Below are 19,412 nucleotides of genomic sequence, written 5' to 3' on the forward strand. Positions count from 1 at the left end.
ACAGAGAAAACATTTTCATGTTTCACTTTAGATTTCTCATGTGAAAATAGGAAATTTGAATCAGATATTCCAAAATGCTAAGAATATATTCCCAATTATTGTACTCAGGCAGTATTATATTTGTACTCAGTCATTAATTATTAGGTGCCCACTGTCTGGCTAACCCTGTCAGCTTATTGGGGTTATGGAACAAGTATAAGATGGTCTCCACCCTTAGGAATTGGAGAGAAAAATAACACACAAAATGCAGTGAAAAAAACAATTTAGTGTTCGATGGTTGGTTCTAAGAGTAAAAAATGGCTTCAAGTATGGGGGTGCTTTGAAGAATGGTCATAACTTTGGTAACTAGATAATGGTCAGAAATGTCAATCAGATTGCAGGAAGAGTATGCTCAAACGTCGGAACCAGTTGACATGTTTGGAGACTCTAAAGACATGAATATGAGTTTGGAATGGGAAATAGATGGGCTAAAAACATTAAGACTTTGAAAGGAAAGCATGAAAGTTCAGACTGGATTTGACAGGAAGAAGGGATACAAAATCAGTTTCTATGTCCTCATTTTACTAAACCTCGGATTAACATTTTATACAACAGGCTGTCTTTCTGGAAATGCTCTCTTCTCTTGGATTCTGTAAGACTACATATTTTTGGCTTCTCTCCACCTTTACTGATCTCTGACTCCCTTGAAAGCTCATCCTCCTCTACCCAACCTCTAAATGTTGGAGTCTGTATTAGTTAGGGTTCTCTAGGGAAACAGAATCAATAAGAGATATCTATCAATATAAGATTTATAAAAGTGTTTCATGCAACTATGGATATGCACAAGTCCAAATTCCATAGGGCAGGCAGAAAACTGGCAACTCCAATGAAGATGTTCAATGAACTCCTCAGGAGACGAACTGGCAACTTCGATGAACGTGTTTGATGAACTCCTCAGGAAACCAACTGGCAGCTTCGACGAACTCCTCAGGAAACATTTTGCTGGTCAGCCTAAGAAGAAGTGAAGGTCCTTTATCTGTCTCACTTAAAAGTCTTCAACTGATTGGATTAAATCCAGCTGACTGCATTCTTTCATTGTGGAAACACGCCCTTCATTGACATCATCAGTCACAGCTGCAGCCAACTAACTGATGATTTAATAAACCAGCCTGTTGGTTTATTAACCAGCCACAAACATCCTCACAGCAACAGTTAGGGCAGTGCTTGCTTGACCAGACAGCTGGGTACCATCACCTGGCCAAGTTGACACATGAACCTAACCACTGCAGAGTCCCTCAGGGCTTATTTCTTGGCTCTCTTCTCTATCTACTGCACTTAATTTTATCTAGACCCATTGCTTTAAATCCTTTGTGCATGAAAATAACTCTCAGATTTGTATTTCTGGCCCCATCCTCTCCCATGAGCTCCTCAGACTCATAACTTCACATCTCCAACTTATGTATCTCGGAAGAACCTCCTACTTACATATTCAGTATTCCCACTTACGTATTGACTATTCCCCAGTGTGGCTGAGGCTTGCTGGCTGTCCACCAATATCTTTTTTTACTCTTCTCCCTTTAATAAAAGAATATTCAAATTTTAGCTTGGTGTATGGCTGCCGAGCCAAAGGCTACATTTCATAGCCTCCATTTCAGGTAGGTGTAGTCGTATGGTTAGGCTATGACAAATACGGTGTAAAGAGAAGAGATGTGTTGTGGCCTTCCAGGTTGTGTGGCCCTAAAAATTGCATTCTCCATGTTGGCTGGGAAGCAGTTGTGAGGGCTGAGGCTGGCACAGCCAAGTTAGATCCAAACCTTGCATATAGGATGGCAGATCTTCCCTGCTAGCCCTGGGCACTCCCTACTGTGGTTTATTACGTGAGTGAAAAATTTCTGTCTCCTTTGAGCTACTGTATTTTGAGACCATTCTGTATGGTAACTTTGATTCTACTCCTAATTAATCCACTCCGTCTTCCCCATGTCAGAAAATGGCATCTTTATTCACCTAATTTCTCAAGCCAGAATGCCTGTTGACCTTATCTTTCTTCAGATTCAATTTATCAGCAAGTCCTGCCAATTGTCCCTAAAAAAAATATATCTCAAATCCATCCAACCCAAATCCATGTACTACCTCCTAACTGGTCATCTCATTTTATTTTTGGCCCCATACAATCCTTCTCCTGGCTACAAACATCTTTAAAAACTTAAATTCATGTGTCATGCTCCTATTTAAACTCTTTCGGTCCTTTCTCATTTCATGCAGATAAAGTCCCAAGTCCAGAACTTGACCCTCTATAATCAGGTCTCTACTTTCTTCCCCAGCTTCCTCTTATGTCAGTTTCTCCATCACCAGGCTTCAGTCATGATGCCCTTCTTTTCATTTTATTTCCTCAAACACTCCAACTTCTTTCCCACCCCCAGCCTCTGCTCGTGTGTTGTTTCTACTTGGGAAGTTCTTTCCTCTGTTGGTTTCTAGTCATCCTTCAGGTGTTGGCTTACCCCCTCTTCTTCAGATCTCTAATTGTATTCATAACAACCTATTCTTTTCACATGGAATACATCACAATTTATAATTATATATTAGAAGGAGGCTCTGTTTAATGTTTGTCTCCTCCTCTAGGCTGTAAGCTCCATGGGGACAGGGCCCCTCCTGGCACTGTTCCCCTCCATCCTGCCAGCATTATCATGGCACCTCTTACATAGCAGTTTCTCAATAAATCAAATACTTCCTGAAATGAAAAAGTAGGAGAGGAACATGATGAAAGCAGAGTCTAAGGAAAATTTATCTGGAGGAAATACGTAAAATGGATTTTAGTTGGAAAGACATTGGAAGTATGAGGAAACCAATTTTCAATGTTCCAGGCAGGGGGTCAAAAAAGCTGAAACTATGTTGGTGGTGATTTTCAAGAGGAAAATGATATTTATGAAATGACAGACCCCAGAATTTTAGGGCTGGAAGAGACTTAGAGATATTTAAGTCTAGTGATTCTCAAGCTAGACTTCTTATCCCCTTCAGATGGGGTGTCTCAGGGTGGCCAGGGAGTGGGAGAGGTTTTCGGGATCTAATACCCCTTGTTTAAGCAGAGCAATTATAACTTTATGTTTTAATACTGGGCATCTACGTAAGATTTTGTTTGAAGACTGGTTTTGCTGTAAATCTCGTCAAATCTCTCATTACATTGATCAGGAAATTGCAGCCAATTAAAGAACAAGACAGTGATTCTGAAACAAATTGTACAGTGTGGATTGTTGGATTTAAAATTTGAGGGGAAGGCAGCCAGAGCAGTAGAGAAAACTTTCATGTAAGAGAAGGCATTTAAACCTAATGGCCACACTTGAGAAATAAAATGAGAAAACAAAGTTCACTTGTCTTTGTTCCTATTAAGCAGAGTTTTTCTGGACAGAGACCAAGATGCAGCCTGTTTCTGGAGGGAAGATGCAGGACATGGTGGAAGGAGCCAGGAGACATGGGTGCAGGTTCTGTCTTGTCCAGGTTACCTAGTGACAGACTGGACAGAGGGACAAAGGAGAGGGAAGTGCCACAGGTGACATCCAGTTTTCTAAAGCTTTAATGAGGAGACAGGGAGGTGTGGAAAATGGGAGAAAGGTGGTTTGAACACAGATCCAGATTATAGAGGACTTCTTTCTGTTTTTTTGACATATTGGGTTTGAGGTGACAGTGGAAAAGTAAAACTCTGGTAAGTAAACCCGGAAGATTAAGTTATTTTATGTGTCTATTTTGTAGCCCCCACAGTGTTCTGTTTTCACTAACAGAGTAGTGTCTGCTATTCCATAGTGTCCTCCCCAGAATGCCCATTTCGGAACACACATTGTGGAGATTAAGAAACATTGTTCCATGACTGACCATCATCTCTCACCTGGACCACACATGTTTTTCCTAATTGGTCTTCCCAAATCTACATTGGCCCTTTTAATTTCTTCAGACTGCAATCAGAGTTACTTCAAAACCCAAATCCTATCCTGTTTCCCACTTCTGCTTAAAACACTGCCCGCCGTGCTTACAGATCAAAATCCTTGATGTGCTGATGAGATTCAGCCAGGTCTGACCCCTGCCTTCATTCTCTGATCTCACCTAGCACCACTTCTTCCTCTGGCCCTGGAGATCTGGCCAAACACTCTTGATTTCTCTGACTTCTTCCCGCCCCAGGGCCTTTGTACATGTCCTTCATGCTGTTGCTTCTTGCACTCCTTACCCTCTCCAAGCACACACTCCTACTCACCCTTAAGATGCCAGAACAGTCAACACTTCTTAGGGATTTCTTCCCTGACTCCTAGTTAAGGTCGCCTTAGGTCAGTTTCCTTTGTTTCTCTTGGAGCACTAAGTTCAGTTCATAAATATGCATTTATTTCCCAGGTTATACATTTAATGTATTTAGCTCTCCTATTCTAGGTTCCATACAGAGCAGGGGCTCTGTATGTTTTGCTGTGTTCAGCACATGGCACCATGCCTGGAATATAGCAAGGAAATTAATGAATGACTCAAAAGCTAAATCTCTAAATAGTTGACTCCTTTAGATTCTGAATCCTATTTTTTTTTTTTAAGCAAACACTGCTTTTGCCTATAGGGACACAACTATACTTCAACAAAAATTTTAAATTTATATCTTTTATCACAGTGTAAAATATTTGGCAAGTTACAATCATATCAGCATTAAAAATATATTTCCTTAACTGAAACTGTGGAACTGTAACCCATAATATTCTTTGAAATTTGCTCTCTAATTACTTGTTAAAGTGCGTTTGGAAAGTTATCACTTCTATGTATATATGTTATATGCTACAATAAAAAATAAGATTTAAAAAATACATTTCCTTAAAGACCTAGATTTTGGTCAAGAGAGCACTTGCTAGGAGATATTTGTATATTTAAAGTATAGAGGAATTGCATGTACTGACTTTGTAAATTGTCTCTAGAAAGCCGGGTCTCTATATTACTTTTCAAAGACTGTGACAATTATGGAGGTATGGCTCAGATCTTCTTTCAAAAAAGAACTTGCTGTTAGCTGGCAGTCTCCAGCTATAAGCGACAGAGAATTGGCCTGGACTTTGGAGCAGAAGCTGTGCAAGCTCATCGTGGGCAGCCCCAGCCAGTGATGCACACGGCCAGTACCAGGGTCTGGTCTTTTCTGCCCAAGTAGGACTTCTCTAACAGGTGCCTTTTGCTCTGGATTAGATGGCCAAAGCTTTGTTGGGTCTGATCTGTGGTCTGAGACTCTCTCTTCTCAAGATTGCACTCTGAAGTCTGTCTCTGCCCAATCCCCCTTCATCTTTCACGGGCGATGCACTCCAGTACCCCTCTTGTGCTCCTAACTCTGTCTCAGCATCTGCTTCCCAGAAGATCCAACTGACTCAGAGACCTTTAAGCAGCATAGTGATATAAAATTAAAATGTTAGGCTTTTATTTATTTTGGGTTTTAAAATTTTCTTTTCCTATTTCCTTCTCTCTCAAGATTTTCAGTTGCCCTGTTTCTCAGGCCTGTTTCTGAACTGAAGAATAATTCCAGAAGAAGGATCATTCCTTTGCTACTAGTATGTAAGCTCCATGGAGTCTGAGACATTATTTTGTTACTGCCATATACCAGCACTTGACACATAATAAATGCTCAATAAATATTCATTGAATGATTATATGTGTAATTTAAGAACTATTTCTTTTTCTTTTTATATTAAGTAGAAGAGACAAGAACAAGATATATTACAGTAACATTTTAGGTGCCATAAAACTGTACCAATAAGCAACTGTTTGGTTTAAAATGTTTTAACTTGTGTTGGACACTACTGGAAATAAAACTGCAATGCAATACAATAAAATGAAAAATAAAAAAAATATGACATAAGGCAAAGAATTAATACCCCTTCCCAAATATCTAATTTATGGGCAAAGAATTACATAAGCATGTCTAAAACACAGAAAATGAAGGCTAACAGCAAAATCTCTTGGTAATTCCTGGGTGGATTTATAATATTCCATGAGGTAACTCATAGGTTATAAAAAAGAAATGAATTTACAACTCATAAATGACTGTAAACTTGAATATATCAGCAGAGATTTACCATGTGGATTTAAAATCTTACATCAAACCAGGTAATATCTTTGTCATTAAACCTATACTTATTTGAGGTGCTTATGTATTTACAGTAGAACAATTTGTTTCCCATAATAATAAAATGGTTAAATTATTTTTTGTTAAAATATTAATATAAAATCATAGAAAAATTTTAATTTTTTTCTTTCTAGACTCAGTTTTCTATCTGACTCCTGAGCCCATCTCAAAATAAGAATAACAGACTTGTGGTATTCTCTCCACAAAAGTGAACACTGGTCTTTTTCTGCTGGCATTTCCCATCTCAGAACCTTGCCTTATGTGACATGCTGTAAACCACCATTGTTGTGGGCTACTGTGCTTGGGGGACCTATTAGAATGAAGGAAGCCTTCCCCAACATGACATTTCCTTTGTAATACAATACAAAAATGGAGTGTTTAGGATTGACCACTTACACATTGTTCCCATTTCAGCCCGCACACCATTGCCGTCATGTATGAATGGCCTAACCCTTTCAGAGATTTCCTTTAGGGTTTTCTAGTATGTTTACCTTCCTGTGTATTTTGAAAGACTTGACCTCTTGGGGAGAAGCCCTGTGAGAGACCCTAGATTCATATCACCTCTACAAAAGCCTTAATGGGCAAGTCTTCTAAAGTTGGTGCCATGACTATGTGTGATTTGGAACAGGTTCACTGGCCATCAGCTCGGTCTGGCCAGTGGCCATTGCCACACAGCCCTGAATTCCATTCTCCTGTACTTTTGGCTTTCTCTAGAATGCTTCCTTGAGAGCATGAGCTTCAGTTCAGAAACACTGGACTCTATCAAAGGCTCTACCAGGAATATAATGGTAAGATTTCTGCTGCTAGTAAACTCTACTACTAGATTCTAAATACTTCGAGAGTATTGTATATGATCTGATATATATGTATATATATCTCCCCCATAAATTCCTAGTTCAGTTCAGTTCAACAATAATTTATTGAGTAGCTACTTGGGCCCTGTCCTATATAAAATAAGCTGATTATCGTTTCATTTCATTATCCACATTCATTATAGTAAGGTTGGAAACTATAGAGAAGTCAAAAGAAAACATTCTTTTTAAATCACCCAAAGACTTAGTACTCAAACAACTACTGCTAATAACATTTTGATTTATCTTCTTTTTAAAGTATGCAAAAACATAAAAATATTTATAATTGATAGTATGCGTAATTGGAACTTGGTTCTTTCATTTCATATATCATAAACATTTTCTAATAGTCTTCATAAACATCATTTAAGAAGCTGGATAATATTCCATTGCATAGATTCATCATAGTTTCCTTAATGCTCATTTTGCTGCCGGATATTTAGGTGATTTCCAGTTTTATGTTATTATAAATGCAAAAGTCAACTTTCTGCATAAAACGTTTTTAATATGAAGGGTTGTTTCCTTTATTTAACTGTCCAGAAATGGTCTCTCTGGGTCAAAGGGAACGAATGTATCAAGGCTTTGAGGGTGTTTGCCAAGTGGTTTCCGCAGGGTATGGCCAGTTTGCACCTGCACCAGCTTACCCTCAGTGATCCTTGATTCACTGGCACATGAGGCATTATTTCTTTGAAAGTATTTGCTAGCTTGATAAGTGAGAAGCAGTGTGTTCTTATGATTGTTATTTATTTGCTTGCCAATGAAGTTGAACATTTCTTCATATTTTTTGTTTATCAGCTTTATTTCCTCTTTTATGAATTGGCTCTTCATGTCCTTTCCCAGTTTGCTTACCATTTCCCCTACATCTCTGCTCTTTTCCACTGCATACTGAAAAGATTTCTATCCTTCAAGGGTTTTTTCCCAGGGCCACTTAGCTGGGATAGCTTGTTTTCTTCCATCCTGGCCCATGGAGACTGAGCAGCCATTCTGGCATTGTCATACAGATAACAGAAAACCCACCTAAAAACAGAAAGCACTTTGCTGTTCCTTCAGCTTCTCTTGTCTTTTGATCTGAGACAGAAGTTGGGCCTCTCTCCTTGGGGAGAGCATTCTGTAATGTAATGAAGTTCACTTGGAGATGTTTTTAGTAAGAAACACAATAGTGGCAGCCTTTGGAGATTAATTTTGACATTCCCAGGAGGGACCTGAAGGCTAAAAGGAAATAGAATTATCATCATTCCCCCAAAAGCTGGGGTCAGGTCCAAAAATGCTTTCTGCTCCATTGATTTTTCTTGGGCTTTTGTGGCTCAGCTTGTGGCTGTGAAACACTATTCACTGCCATGGATTATGGCTTTTTCTTTTGTCCTGTTTACCGACTGTCTAGGGAGCCGCTGCCAAAAGTTGTGAGTGGTGATTATCACTTTGGAGGAGCAGAGCTTATGTTGCTCAGACCCAAGGCAGGCTGGTCAGCTTACCTCAACAACTTGTATTAGAGCACTGTTGCTGTTACTAGTTACAGGAAGTATAAAGAAGATCCGAGAGATAGGGTGGCACAGAGGTGGATAAAAAGGCAACTCACTTATCCCAGAAAGAAAGTCTTCCTGAAATAGTAGATCCAGCAAAGCAGCAGGACCTTGCCAACAACTACAGCATGAACCAGCACACAGACCCACTTTGAGGCCCCACCAAGAAAGCATTAAAAATTTTTTTTTTCTTCTGGTAACATATGGACCACACAAAATTCCCCATTTTAACCTTAACATGTGTAGACCCCCAGTGATATTAATTACATTCACAATATTGAGCTACCGATAGCACTACTTGTTACCAAAACTTCTGAGAAAGCATTTTGTGAATGGTAAAGTGCTTTATGAAAGGTGGGTGGATAGCATACCTAAATGCAAATAGATGAACAAGGCCCCTGGTTCACTGGGGTTCTTGGTGCCCTAAGAGTAAACATTCTTATATTTAGAGTTCTACTTATTCATTCGTGCTTATTGACTCTTAACTATATTTAAACATTGTTCTAGACTAAAATCACCAAACTATGGCCTGCAGGCAAATCTGGCCGGCCACCTGTCTTTGTATAACCTGGGAGCAAAGAATGATTTTTACATATTTAAATGGTTGAAAATAAATCAGAAGAATAATATTTTGTGATGTGAAAATTATGTGAAACTCAAATTTCAGTGTCCGTGAAGTTTTATTGGAACACAGACATGCTCATTCATTTATGTGTTGTCTGTGTCTGCTTTTGTTCCACAAATGGAGAGTTGAGTAGTTGTGATTAAAACAATAAGACCTGCAGAATCTAAAATATATACTCTCTGTAGATTTACAGAAAAAGTTTGTGACTGCTGTTCGAGACATTGTAAATACAGCCGTGAACAAGACATAGTCCTTGCATTCATCAACCTTACATTTCTGTGCAACATTGCTTCGAAGATATCCCCAGCAGGACTCATACCCATGATCCTGGCTTTAGAAATATCAGGTTCTAACAAACTGACTGAACCTTGTATGCTTTTAGCCAGCATTGGCACATCCTTATGGAATCTGATAATTTTTTCATCAAATTAAATTGAGTATCTATTAATTAACTATGTTAGACTACAAAGGTCTCTGCACTTGAGACATTAAACTAGTTGGGAAGCAAAATTTTTGAAAAATGAATACAAGAACGATGATAACAATGCATACAATAACTGCTTTTAACTTTTCAAAAGCCTTTATTTGTATGAGTGTACATGCTGCAGACTTCATGCCCTAGGAATTTAGGAGGAAAAAGCTCACTCAGGGCTGAAAGAGATAGAGTAGGCTTGCCAAAGGAAATGGGATATGGCCCAAAACGATGGTCTTGATTTCCTTTTTCAATCCCAAGGGCCTAACAAGTTGTCTCCTGTGGACAGAAGGCTGAGAAACTGCCTTCAGGGCCTCTTCCCATACCCTATGGTTTGGCAGAATTTCTGCTCTTATCCTCATGATGTAAGCAGCTTCCCCTGGGCTGATGAAATAGGAGGGTAGAGTTGGATTGGAAGCTTCTCACCCAGCCTGCGAGATAGGGAGCAGTATGTTCTCCTTTAAGTGGGGAATCAGTGGAAGTAAGACTGAAGAGGTATTAAGTAATAGGAAAATTGGGTGGGTGGACTGGAGGCTTTGATTTCTTAAAATGTAAGGAAGTTGGAAAGCCTGGGAATCCTTTAACTAACTTTCCAGCATGCCTAGAACCCTAAAAGATTACATCTTCCACTAGACTGTGAGCAGCTTTCACACCTGCCTGGCTTGAAGTATTGTTCATAATAATAAATGGTTGAGGAATGAATGAAAGAATGAAGGAAGGAAGGGAGTCAAATCATATACACCAATCCAACATTAATCAGAATGCTTACAGAATGGTGTACTCTCAGGAATAGAAATTTATGGGAGTTCATTCATTCGCTCATCCAACAAATATTTAATGAGCTAAGTGTTCCAGACACTGTGTATCAGGGTAACTTGAAACCCATTTTATTTCAACCACTAATAGTGAAAATCTTTCTAAAATGTCGGTGTCTTCTTTGTTACTTTCAAAAGTGACAATCAGATGAGTGTTCAATATTGAACCCTGTGGAGTATTGAAAGAGCATGAAGGATCTTTTGACTTCATGGTTATATTTCTGAATTTTGGCTAACATCATAGAAAGCAGTAAAGTTACCGTAGTGCTTGAAAAGGCATACTTGGGTGCCAGAATACCTGGTTCAAAGCCAAGTTTTACTAGTCATTAAATATGTGCTGTTGGGTAAATGTTAAACTGGGCTCTCTGCCTCGGTTTCTCCATTTGTAAAATGGGCATAATAATAGTACCTACTTTACAGGGCTGTTGTGAAGGTGAAATAATCACTGTACCTTGGTGTTCTGGTTTGCTGATGCTGCCGGAATGCAAAATACCTGAGATAGATTGGCTTTTATAAAGGGGGTTTATTTGGTTACAAAGTTACAGTCTTAAGGCCATAAAGTGTCCAAGGTAAGGCATCCACACAGGGTGCCTTCACTGAAGGATGCCGATGGTGTCCGAAAACCTCTGTTAGCTGGGAAGGCACATGACTGGCGTCTGCTCCGGAGTTCTTGTTTCAAAGTGGCTTTCTCCTGGGACATTCCTCTCTAGGCTGCAGCTTCTCTCCAAAATGTCACTCTCAGTTGCTCTGAGTCCCTCTGTGAATTCCTTTATATGACTCCAGTGATCCAATTAACACCTACCCTGAATGGGCAGGGTAACACCTCTGTGGAAATTATCCAATCAAACGGTTCACTCATGGTTGATTTTGAGTCACATCTCCATGGAAACACTCAATCAAGGAATTCCAGTCTAATCAACACCAATAATGTCTGCCCGCACAAGACTGCATCAAAGAACATCGTGTTTTGGAGGACATAATACATCCAAATCGGCGCACTCGGCATATAGTAAGCCTTCAGTAAATGATAACTATTATTGTTACCATGTAGGACTTGATCAAGAAATAAAAAAGAAAAGATTGGAGGGAATATATAGAGAACTTGAGGACATGCCTCAGAACTTGGTGGTTCTGTTTAATGCCATATATAGTTTACATAGTGGAAAGCGCATAACCCCTTCTTTGTTTGTAGTTTGACTTTTTGTCTGAAAATGGAGATAACAATCTTTAACTAGTGGGAGTATTACGAGAATCATGTGTATGAAAGTGCTATTTAGTGAGCTTTTGATAAATATTATTTTCCAACTCACAGAGTCAAACATGAAGAAGCAATTCCATTTAATTGAGTGTTGATGAGTTAGGTTCTAGTTAATTGAAGGGTGATATGTAAATCAACTTTACAGTGGACCAGTTTAGCCAGATAAACACAAAGCACCTGGCATGATTTGGTTGCACACCTTTGTATTTGATTTTGAAAAATTCTTTCTTCTTTGGCTTCTTAACATTTTGGATCCTTCAACTCTGACTACAACCAGCATTTTTAGTTGAAAGGATTTTCAGAAGGTTTTAGAAGATTTTAATTGTTGGCATTAATAGGATCGATTTAAATGAAATCAGTTGCAGACAATGCCACAACAGGGTGGTACCTCATTGCTCCTTGTTTATTTTTTAAATAAAAGGAGAAAAACGGGAAGTGTTCCAAATTGACTCACAGGGCAGTGGAGAGGATTAAATGAGTAAACCTCATGGTTTTTAGATAGACAGATACTTGATGGGAAACTAAGAGAATCCTCAGAGTCATCCTTTTACCATTTCGTTACTTTGTGGGATGACTTCCTAGCATGGTATGTGGAAGTCCATCAGGAACTAGAAAAGAAATGAGAGTCCCTGCCCTTGAGAAGCTGATAATCTATTCAGAGAAGAAAACAAATGAACAAACAGAAAGATGTATTCATGATCACAAGGCAATGATGAATTGAAATAAGAGTGAAAGAGAATTGTGGGTGTTGAATAGGAAGGCACTGAAATGAGACCAGGTAAAGGAGTCTGTAGGAGACCTTGGAACCCTGTCCAGTGATACTGAGCTCTTCATGAATCCACGCTATTTCATAGAGTCATATTGGTTGGATATACCTTTGCTTTGATCATTATTATCACTCCATGGCCCTTTAAAAAAGGAGTTCTCAGCCTTGAGCACTGCTGACATTTTAGGCTGGATAATTCTTTGTTATGGGGGCCGTCCTGTGCACTGTAGGATGTTTAGCAGCATCCCTGGCCCCTACCCACCAGATGCCCCTAGCACCTCATCCTCCCACCCCTTGTAATTCCCCTAAATGTTTCTAAATATTGCCCAATGTTCCCTGGGAGGCAAAATCAGGCCCTGGTTGAGAACCAATTTGCTTTGAAAGAGTGCTTTTCAACTTCTTTGCGGTTCCCTGAGGCACCAACCTCTTTCTTAAGCTGTTCTCAGGGAAGATCAGCTGTTCTAGGGGAAGATCATTCCTCTAGCTACTTAAGTGATCTCCCCAGCACTGATTGGCAACCAGGTAGGGGACCTCCTCAGAGCAGACTGGGTGAATCCTCATGAGGCCAGGCTGCAACACCACATTTCTAAGTACTGGGGGATGTCTGGATTATTTTCTGAGGTGATCTGAATTTTGTCTCCAGAGGTCCTTACCCCTCCTACATGACTATTACATGGGAATAATAATAATTCTATTCTGTTTGTGGACTCTATTAAATATCTGACCATAAGCTAAGAGACAGTCTTGAACACTTAGTTGAATTATTAAAATAAACCTGAAGGGGATCCCCCTAAAAGAGTATCCCAGAATTATCATTTTAATATAAGCACAACCACAAAAGGGGGCTGGGAAGCCCTCAGGGGAAGGTGATTTGCCAAGTGGCATTTTACGAAAACAGAAGCTTTGTAGGATAAAAACATCCACTTTCCTCCCCAGCTACAGGCTTAATGTTATTAATAACTCAGATGTCATTTTTATGCCACTATTGGAAGCATGCATACAATTTAAATATTTTAACTTCCATTATACAACTGGATCTACATTACTGACCTTCAAGGGCCCCATTCATAAGGGACAAGGAGAGGGAACAATCAGCTGCTTCATGCAGGATGGCCTGCAGACTGGGTTTCCCCGGCATTGCTGGAGAAACCATGACACTGGGGACGCTTTGGAGCCGCTGGAACATGGCAGGGTCAGGAGAATGATGGGGGAAGGAGGGAGCAGGACACCCTTTTGGGGCAGAGTAAAGGGTTTTTTCCTTTTGAAAAGAGATCAACCACCTTTGTTCCAAGGGAGAATGAAATATCCATTGAGACTAAAGAGACTGGGAATTTTGTTTCGGCTCAGTTCCTTTTGTTGTGACTCCTCGGCACAGGGAATGGAATCCGGGGCAACCAGGTTTCACACCAAGATGAGAGAGAATGAGAAGTCCTTCCAAGGATTTCTTGTATTGTCTCCTGGAGAATAAATATTTATAGAGAAAGTTCAAGTGAAGTCTTTTACAATGGTCATTGGTTAAAGACTAAGCCTGTGAAAGAGGACATGTAAAACTATGCTTAAATGAAGGGTGATCCAATTAGGCTTCCCAGGGAAAACCAAAAAACCTCAAGATAATTTCCTATCTGAAATCTAATTGTGTTCTCAAGTAGAATAGGAATACCACTCTGAATTATCTCAGATCCATAGACTGCAGCAAAATGTACAGCCAAATTGGATTCTGTTTAAGTAATTAGGTTATTTCCCTCCACAAGATCTATAATTTGCCTTGAATAAATGTGATTTGCCTCAGAAAGATAAGGCATTGCAATTTTTCCTCCAGAATGGATTTTCTATGCCAGAAACAATTACTACAAGTAGCTCAAATATTGCCTTAATTGTATCCTGGTTATTATCTTTGAATGCAAGCCTAGAGTGTCCCATTTGTATTCCAAAGTGAGGTAGGTATGGCTCCTGCAGTTTAGAAATAATCTTGAAATGGAGACTGGAGCTGAAATTTACTCAAGAGCCTAGGGCTTGCACAATGGTGGTGTAAATAGCTATGGGTTATGTTACACAAGATTCCAAAATCTTGTGCAAAATATGGGCGACGTGGAGCTTGCTTCAGGGGCCTTCCCTCTGAGGTTTGATAAATCAGTATTAACTTTTAGCCTCTCCGCTGAGCCCTTGGGGAGGTAGGTTTTGCAACAGATTAAGAATAAAAGTGTTGAGATTTGCATAGATGATATTGCAAGAGGAGTATTTTGGGCATGGTTAATTTTATGAAGAAAACATTCACTTTTGGCTTTATTTTCAATAACAATTCATTTATGACCAGGTGTTCTGGGGGATGATGGTGGGTAATGATTAAAAGCAAGGGCTGGGAGTGAGAAATGGCTCGAGCGTGCATGTAAACTGCTAAATTATTTCAAGTCTTTGAACTTGTTTCCTTGTCTGTGAAAAGGGAGTAATGGTGCCTCTTGGGAGAGGATTAAATGAATAAAGCATACACAATGCCTATCATGGCTGACAAGGATTGTGCAGGAACAGTAATAAAATCTAAAACACTGTATGGCATACCTTTCCTTCTTTACCAAATTTATCCTTCAGAAAGATGATCTTTCATAGAAATGGATATTGGCTGGAAGTTTCTAAACTTCTCAGCCAAAAATGGTAAAACCTTCAGATTCTTGTCACATTCATTACCTGGTCTCAAATATTGGCTCTATTATGATATTACATGGCTTTGACCAAGTCACTTAAGGTTTCTGGTCCCTCAGTTTCCCATCTAAAAAAATGTAATAAAAGAATCAGAACCTATATAGAGTTGTAATAGGGATTAAGTAAAATATTACAACTAAAGGATGTAGGACAGTACACATGGCATGCCATAAACACATCTATTATTGTGGTTTTCTGCCAGCCAAAGTCAAGTCAACAGAAATCAGAACATAACACTAAGTTTATCATGTACTTTTATTAACAACATAATTCAAGACTGTACATTGTAGGTTCCGAAATCAACCCACTTCTGAAAACTGAAAAGCCACCATTTTTATACCACTTTAGGCTTTGGTTATAAGTGCCATCTCCTACAGCAAAATAACATAGTGTAACCAAACACCTGAAGAACAGGAAAAAAAAATGTTCCACTGGAATGGAGACATTATTTATGCACAAACAGCTGAGGATCATTTCTAGCTTTAAGCGATTCACTACACACTCCCGAATGTTCAGTTCCCTTTTCTACAGTCCTACACCCAGACATATAGCAACTAAGAACTTGGCCACAGGTCCTGCCCAGACGCTCAGCAACACGAAACAAAAAAAAATTTATATAAATAAGTCATTAAACCTAACAAAACTAAAGGAACACAAGACAAAATCCAACAGTCAATAAAAACTGTACAGCTTGGTCAGTCTTTTATATCTGAAAAAAGGCGTAACTTAAAAAAAAGTTCCTTATCATATAAAAAAAGTCTTTTAAATCAATGTTAGCTGGAGTGAAAACTTGAAGATTCAGATTCGGTAGAAACAGAAGAATGTCCACCTCGCTTTCCTTTAGAGAGTATCTTGAGGCTGGACCCTCTGCTCACAGAGGTCAGTGTATTCTGGGCAGAGGTTTTAAATTTGGCCCCCAGGAAAGCGTAGAGGATGGGATTCAGGCAACAGTGGAAAAAGGCTAGAGCCTCGGTGATGGAAATCCACATGTGCACAGTGTTCTCGAAGTCACAGCCTTGCTTGATGAATTCCAGGAGGATGAAGGAGTCAATGCTGATGCCAATGTAGTAGGGCAGCCAGCAGGCAAAGAAAGCCAGGATGAGAATGACTGTGGTCTTGAGGGCTTTGCGCTTCTGGTGGCCCTTGGAGTGGGATAGCTTGGAGATGATAATGCAGTAGCAGGACAAGATGATGATGCCTGGTAGAATCAGGCCCACCATGATGTGCTGAAACTGGAACATGACCATCCACAAGTCACTGGGGTAGAAGCGGTCACAGATATACCTCCCTTCCACTTCACTGACATTGGCAAAGATGAAATCAGGAATAGTCAAGAGGAGAGCAGGTAACCAGACGCCAACATAGACCATCTTTTCAGCCAAGAGCTTTCTTGGCTTCTGACTGTTGGTGGCATGAACGATGGCCAGGTACCGGTCCAGACTGATGAAGGCCAGGATGAGGACACTGCCGTACAGGTTGACCGTGTAGATGACATGGACTGCTTTGCATAGAAAATTCCCAAAATACCAGTTTGCCACAGCATCAACTGCCCAGAAGGGAAGTGTGAGGACAAAGAGGAGATCTGCCACTGATAGATGCAGCCTGTACTTGTCTGTCATGCTTCTCAGTTTCTTCTGGTAACCCATGACCAAGATGACCAATCCATTGCCCACTATGCCGGTCAAGAAGATGATGGAGTAGACAGTGGGCAGAAAAATACGGTTGAAGTGGGCATTTTCTTCCCGGAAGCAGGGTTCCTTTATGGAGTCATAGTCACCTGAGCCGCCCAACTCCTCAGTGTCATTTTCTGAAGTATAGAGCTGAAAAAGAGGCAAGGGAAAGGACATTCAGTTCCAAGTTCAGCAAGTATTATTCAAGTTAAAAACTATTTCTGGGGTCAAAAAAAAAAAAAAAAAGGCAATTTATAACACCCAATACAGCCCAGCCTTCTTCAGGAAACTATCCTCCCACTAAAATACTGGGGTAAGGGGACAGAAGAATTATTTAGAGAATCCTACAGTCTTCCCCCCATCTTCATCTTTAGTAGAATCTATTACAAAACTCTCTGTTTAGAACAAAAGGGCGCCGAGACCCTGAGGGTTCCAAATCCACATCTTCGCTAACTCTTCCGCCCCGCCCCCCCCCCCCCCCCCCCCGCCTACTAGAAGAAAAAAAAGCACAAAGGGGCCACGCCCATACGGCGTGGGCAGGGGTGGGGTTGGTGGGGTGCGGGTGAGGGGAGTGGCGCCGGTGAAAGCTAGTGTACGGTGCAGCTGGGATTAACGTTCCCTATGAAGATTCGCCAGGCCAGGGAAAAGGGGAGAGAGGGACACTGGGGGGGGGGGGGTCCCGAAGACTCCTATTTTCCTAAAGCACAAAGCATTGTTTTTCCCACGCTTATCTAAACACAACCCATTGGGTACTTAAAGCAACATGTGGGTGGGGAAGGAGAATGCGGCTTGAAAGTGAAGGACGTTTGGTCTTTGGGGTGGGCGTCAGTATGCGCGAACCTGCACCCATCTTAACCTCCTTCCTCAGAGCTGGCGCTCTTCGGGGGCGTGGGTGTCTCCCTTCCCATACCCATGTTCAACACTTGGGCGTTTTGGGGACGTTAGAGAGCGCGGCATTTCCCTGGGTGGGGAAAGTCACGGCGTCTGGACCCGTGGTCCTCGCCCCAAGTTTCATTTCCTCACTCTCCGGGGTCTCTTCCCACCCCGCGAACGATCCGGTGAATGGGTTCGGAGATCTGCATCTGGAAGACTGCAGGCAGTGGGCTCGCTGGGAACCTGGTCGTCCAGCTCCGGGCCACGCGGCTGCCCACCACGCCCATGCCCACCGCGGGCGGGCAGCGGTCCAGGGATTCGGTCGGGCTAACCCGCTGGCTCAGTCTCGCAGGGTGCTGGCGAGACAGTGGGCGGCTCCGCTCCGAGTGCCTTTGAATTGCGCGCCACGGGAGGAAGCGAAAAGCCTCCCTAGCCAGGGGCTTTCAAAAGGCTCCAGGAAACCACCGACGGTTAAACGGCGCGGTTGGGCTGGGAGGGAGCCAAACAGTCTCCCCACTTGCACCTGCCCGTCTGCCCAGGTGCCCTCCCAATCCCCCCGAGTCCCTCGCTGTGCGCACCTCCCGGCGCGACTGCTCGGTGCCTGCTTATACTCCTTGGACCTCTGCACAATCCCAAACTCCCGGATCCCAGGGTCCACTCGCGGCCGTGGGGAACCGGCACGCTCCGGATGTGCGGGACGACCTCCACTCAATACCAAGGCAGCTCGGGATACTCCCGATCTCCTCCCAGCTGCTGCCACCACTCGGACCCCTGAGGCGAGCAGCGCGGTGGGTCTGGCCGCCTTTCCCGCCTTCTGCCCACTGTGCCCGGGGGACTGACACAGCTTCGCACTTCGCGCAGAGTTTAGCAAATGCGAGCCCAACGGCAGAGCGGTTCCCAGACACCTTTGCCGAAAGTTAACAGTGTTGCAGTCTCCCTCTGGGATTCAGCCCGGGTGCACCGCCCACCGCCTCTAAATTTAGATAATGGAACTTGCTTCAAGAAACGCACGCCTTTCCCGGGGAAGACTTGGTCTGAGTCACGGGGTAGCGCGCGCCTTCTCTACACTGTGCACAAAATGTTCCTATGTTTGCAAACACCGTGCAAGCCCAGCGCGCGCTCAAGGGCGAGACACATGCAGCCACCGGAACGACCGTTCCAATCTTTTCTCCTCTACGGAGAAAACTATTTCAATCCTATCTCCCGTGCAGTTCTACGCAGGAAAACTCCTCCTCTCCCGGGCACCCGCCCCTCCAATGGTCAAGTAGTTTTTGTCCGTTCCAAGAGGCGCTGTGCTCTAAGTTTAAGTATCTGTATATTTTAAGAAAAAGAAGGCTGAAGTTGGACTTACATTGAGCCCGTCCATGGTAACTGCTTGCTCTCCGGCGCACAAGCTACTGCAACACCCAAAACGTCAGATTCAGTCTGCTACCTGCTACCGCAGCCAACAAACTGAAGTTTCTGGTGGAAGCTGGACTTATATAAAAACACGCTCAGCCGGCGGCGCATGCGCCGCTCGGGTGGGGCGGGGTAGGCGGGGCAGGCGGTATGGTGGGCAGAGCGGCAGACGCGGGGGAGGAGGTCGCGTGGGAGGGGGGAGGAGTGCGGCGACCCCAGCAGAGTTGGCCTGGGAAGAAGCCCGGCAGCGGCTGCCGCTCTGCGCGTGATCACCTCATGGTTCCGACCCGGGAGGGCTACCGCGAGGAGCTCCCGAACTTGGGAGAGGGGAATGAGCCTGGAGGGAGGTGGGAAGCGCTGGCGA

At 42.2% G+C, this 19,412-nt stretch overlaps 1 protein-coding gene and 1 long non-coding RNA gene across 4 annotated transcripts in view; one reads left to right on the plus strand and one right to left on the minus strand.

The window, feature by feature from the left end:
• The window catches only part of LOC119544940, a 153,137-nt gene that overhangs the window by 103,532 nt on the left and 30,193 nt on the right, over window positions 1-19,412 (plus strand). For 2 of the 3 annotated variants that reach the window (XR_005218967.1, XR_005218969.1), the window contains exon 1: window positions 6,571-6,891. The exons of the other annotated variant lie outside the window; for it this stretch is intronic. This is a non-coding gene — a long non-coding RNA (uncharacterized LOC119544940). Of the gene's footprint in view, window positions 1-6,570; window positions 6,892-19,412 lie in introns of those variants that run through there. 3 annotated transcript variants of the gene reach the window in all.
• On the minus strand, window positions 15,344-19,122 carry CXCR4 (C-X-C motif chemokine receptor 4). The gene is made up of 2 exons (XM_037850536.1): window positions 19,002-19,122; window positions 15,344-16,927 (listed from the first exon to the last, which is right to left on the minus strand). The coding sequence occupies exons 1-2, from the start codon at window positions 19,014-19,016 to the stop codon at window positions 15,881-15,883; spliced, it is 1,062 nt and encodes a 353-aa protein (XP_037706464.1). The 5' UTR covers window positions 19,017-19,122; the 3' UTR covers window positions 15,344-15,880.

The sequence above is a fragment of the Choloepus didactylus genome, chromosome 9, assembly GCF_015220235.1.
Source record: "Choloepus didactylus isolate mChoDid1 chromosome 9, mChoDid1.pri, whole genome shotgun sequence".
Lineage (NCBI taxonomy): Eukaryota > Metazoa > Chordata > Mammalia > Pilosa > Megalonychidae > Choloepus > Choloepus didactylus.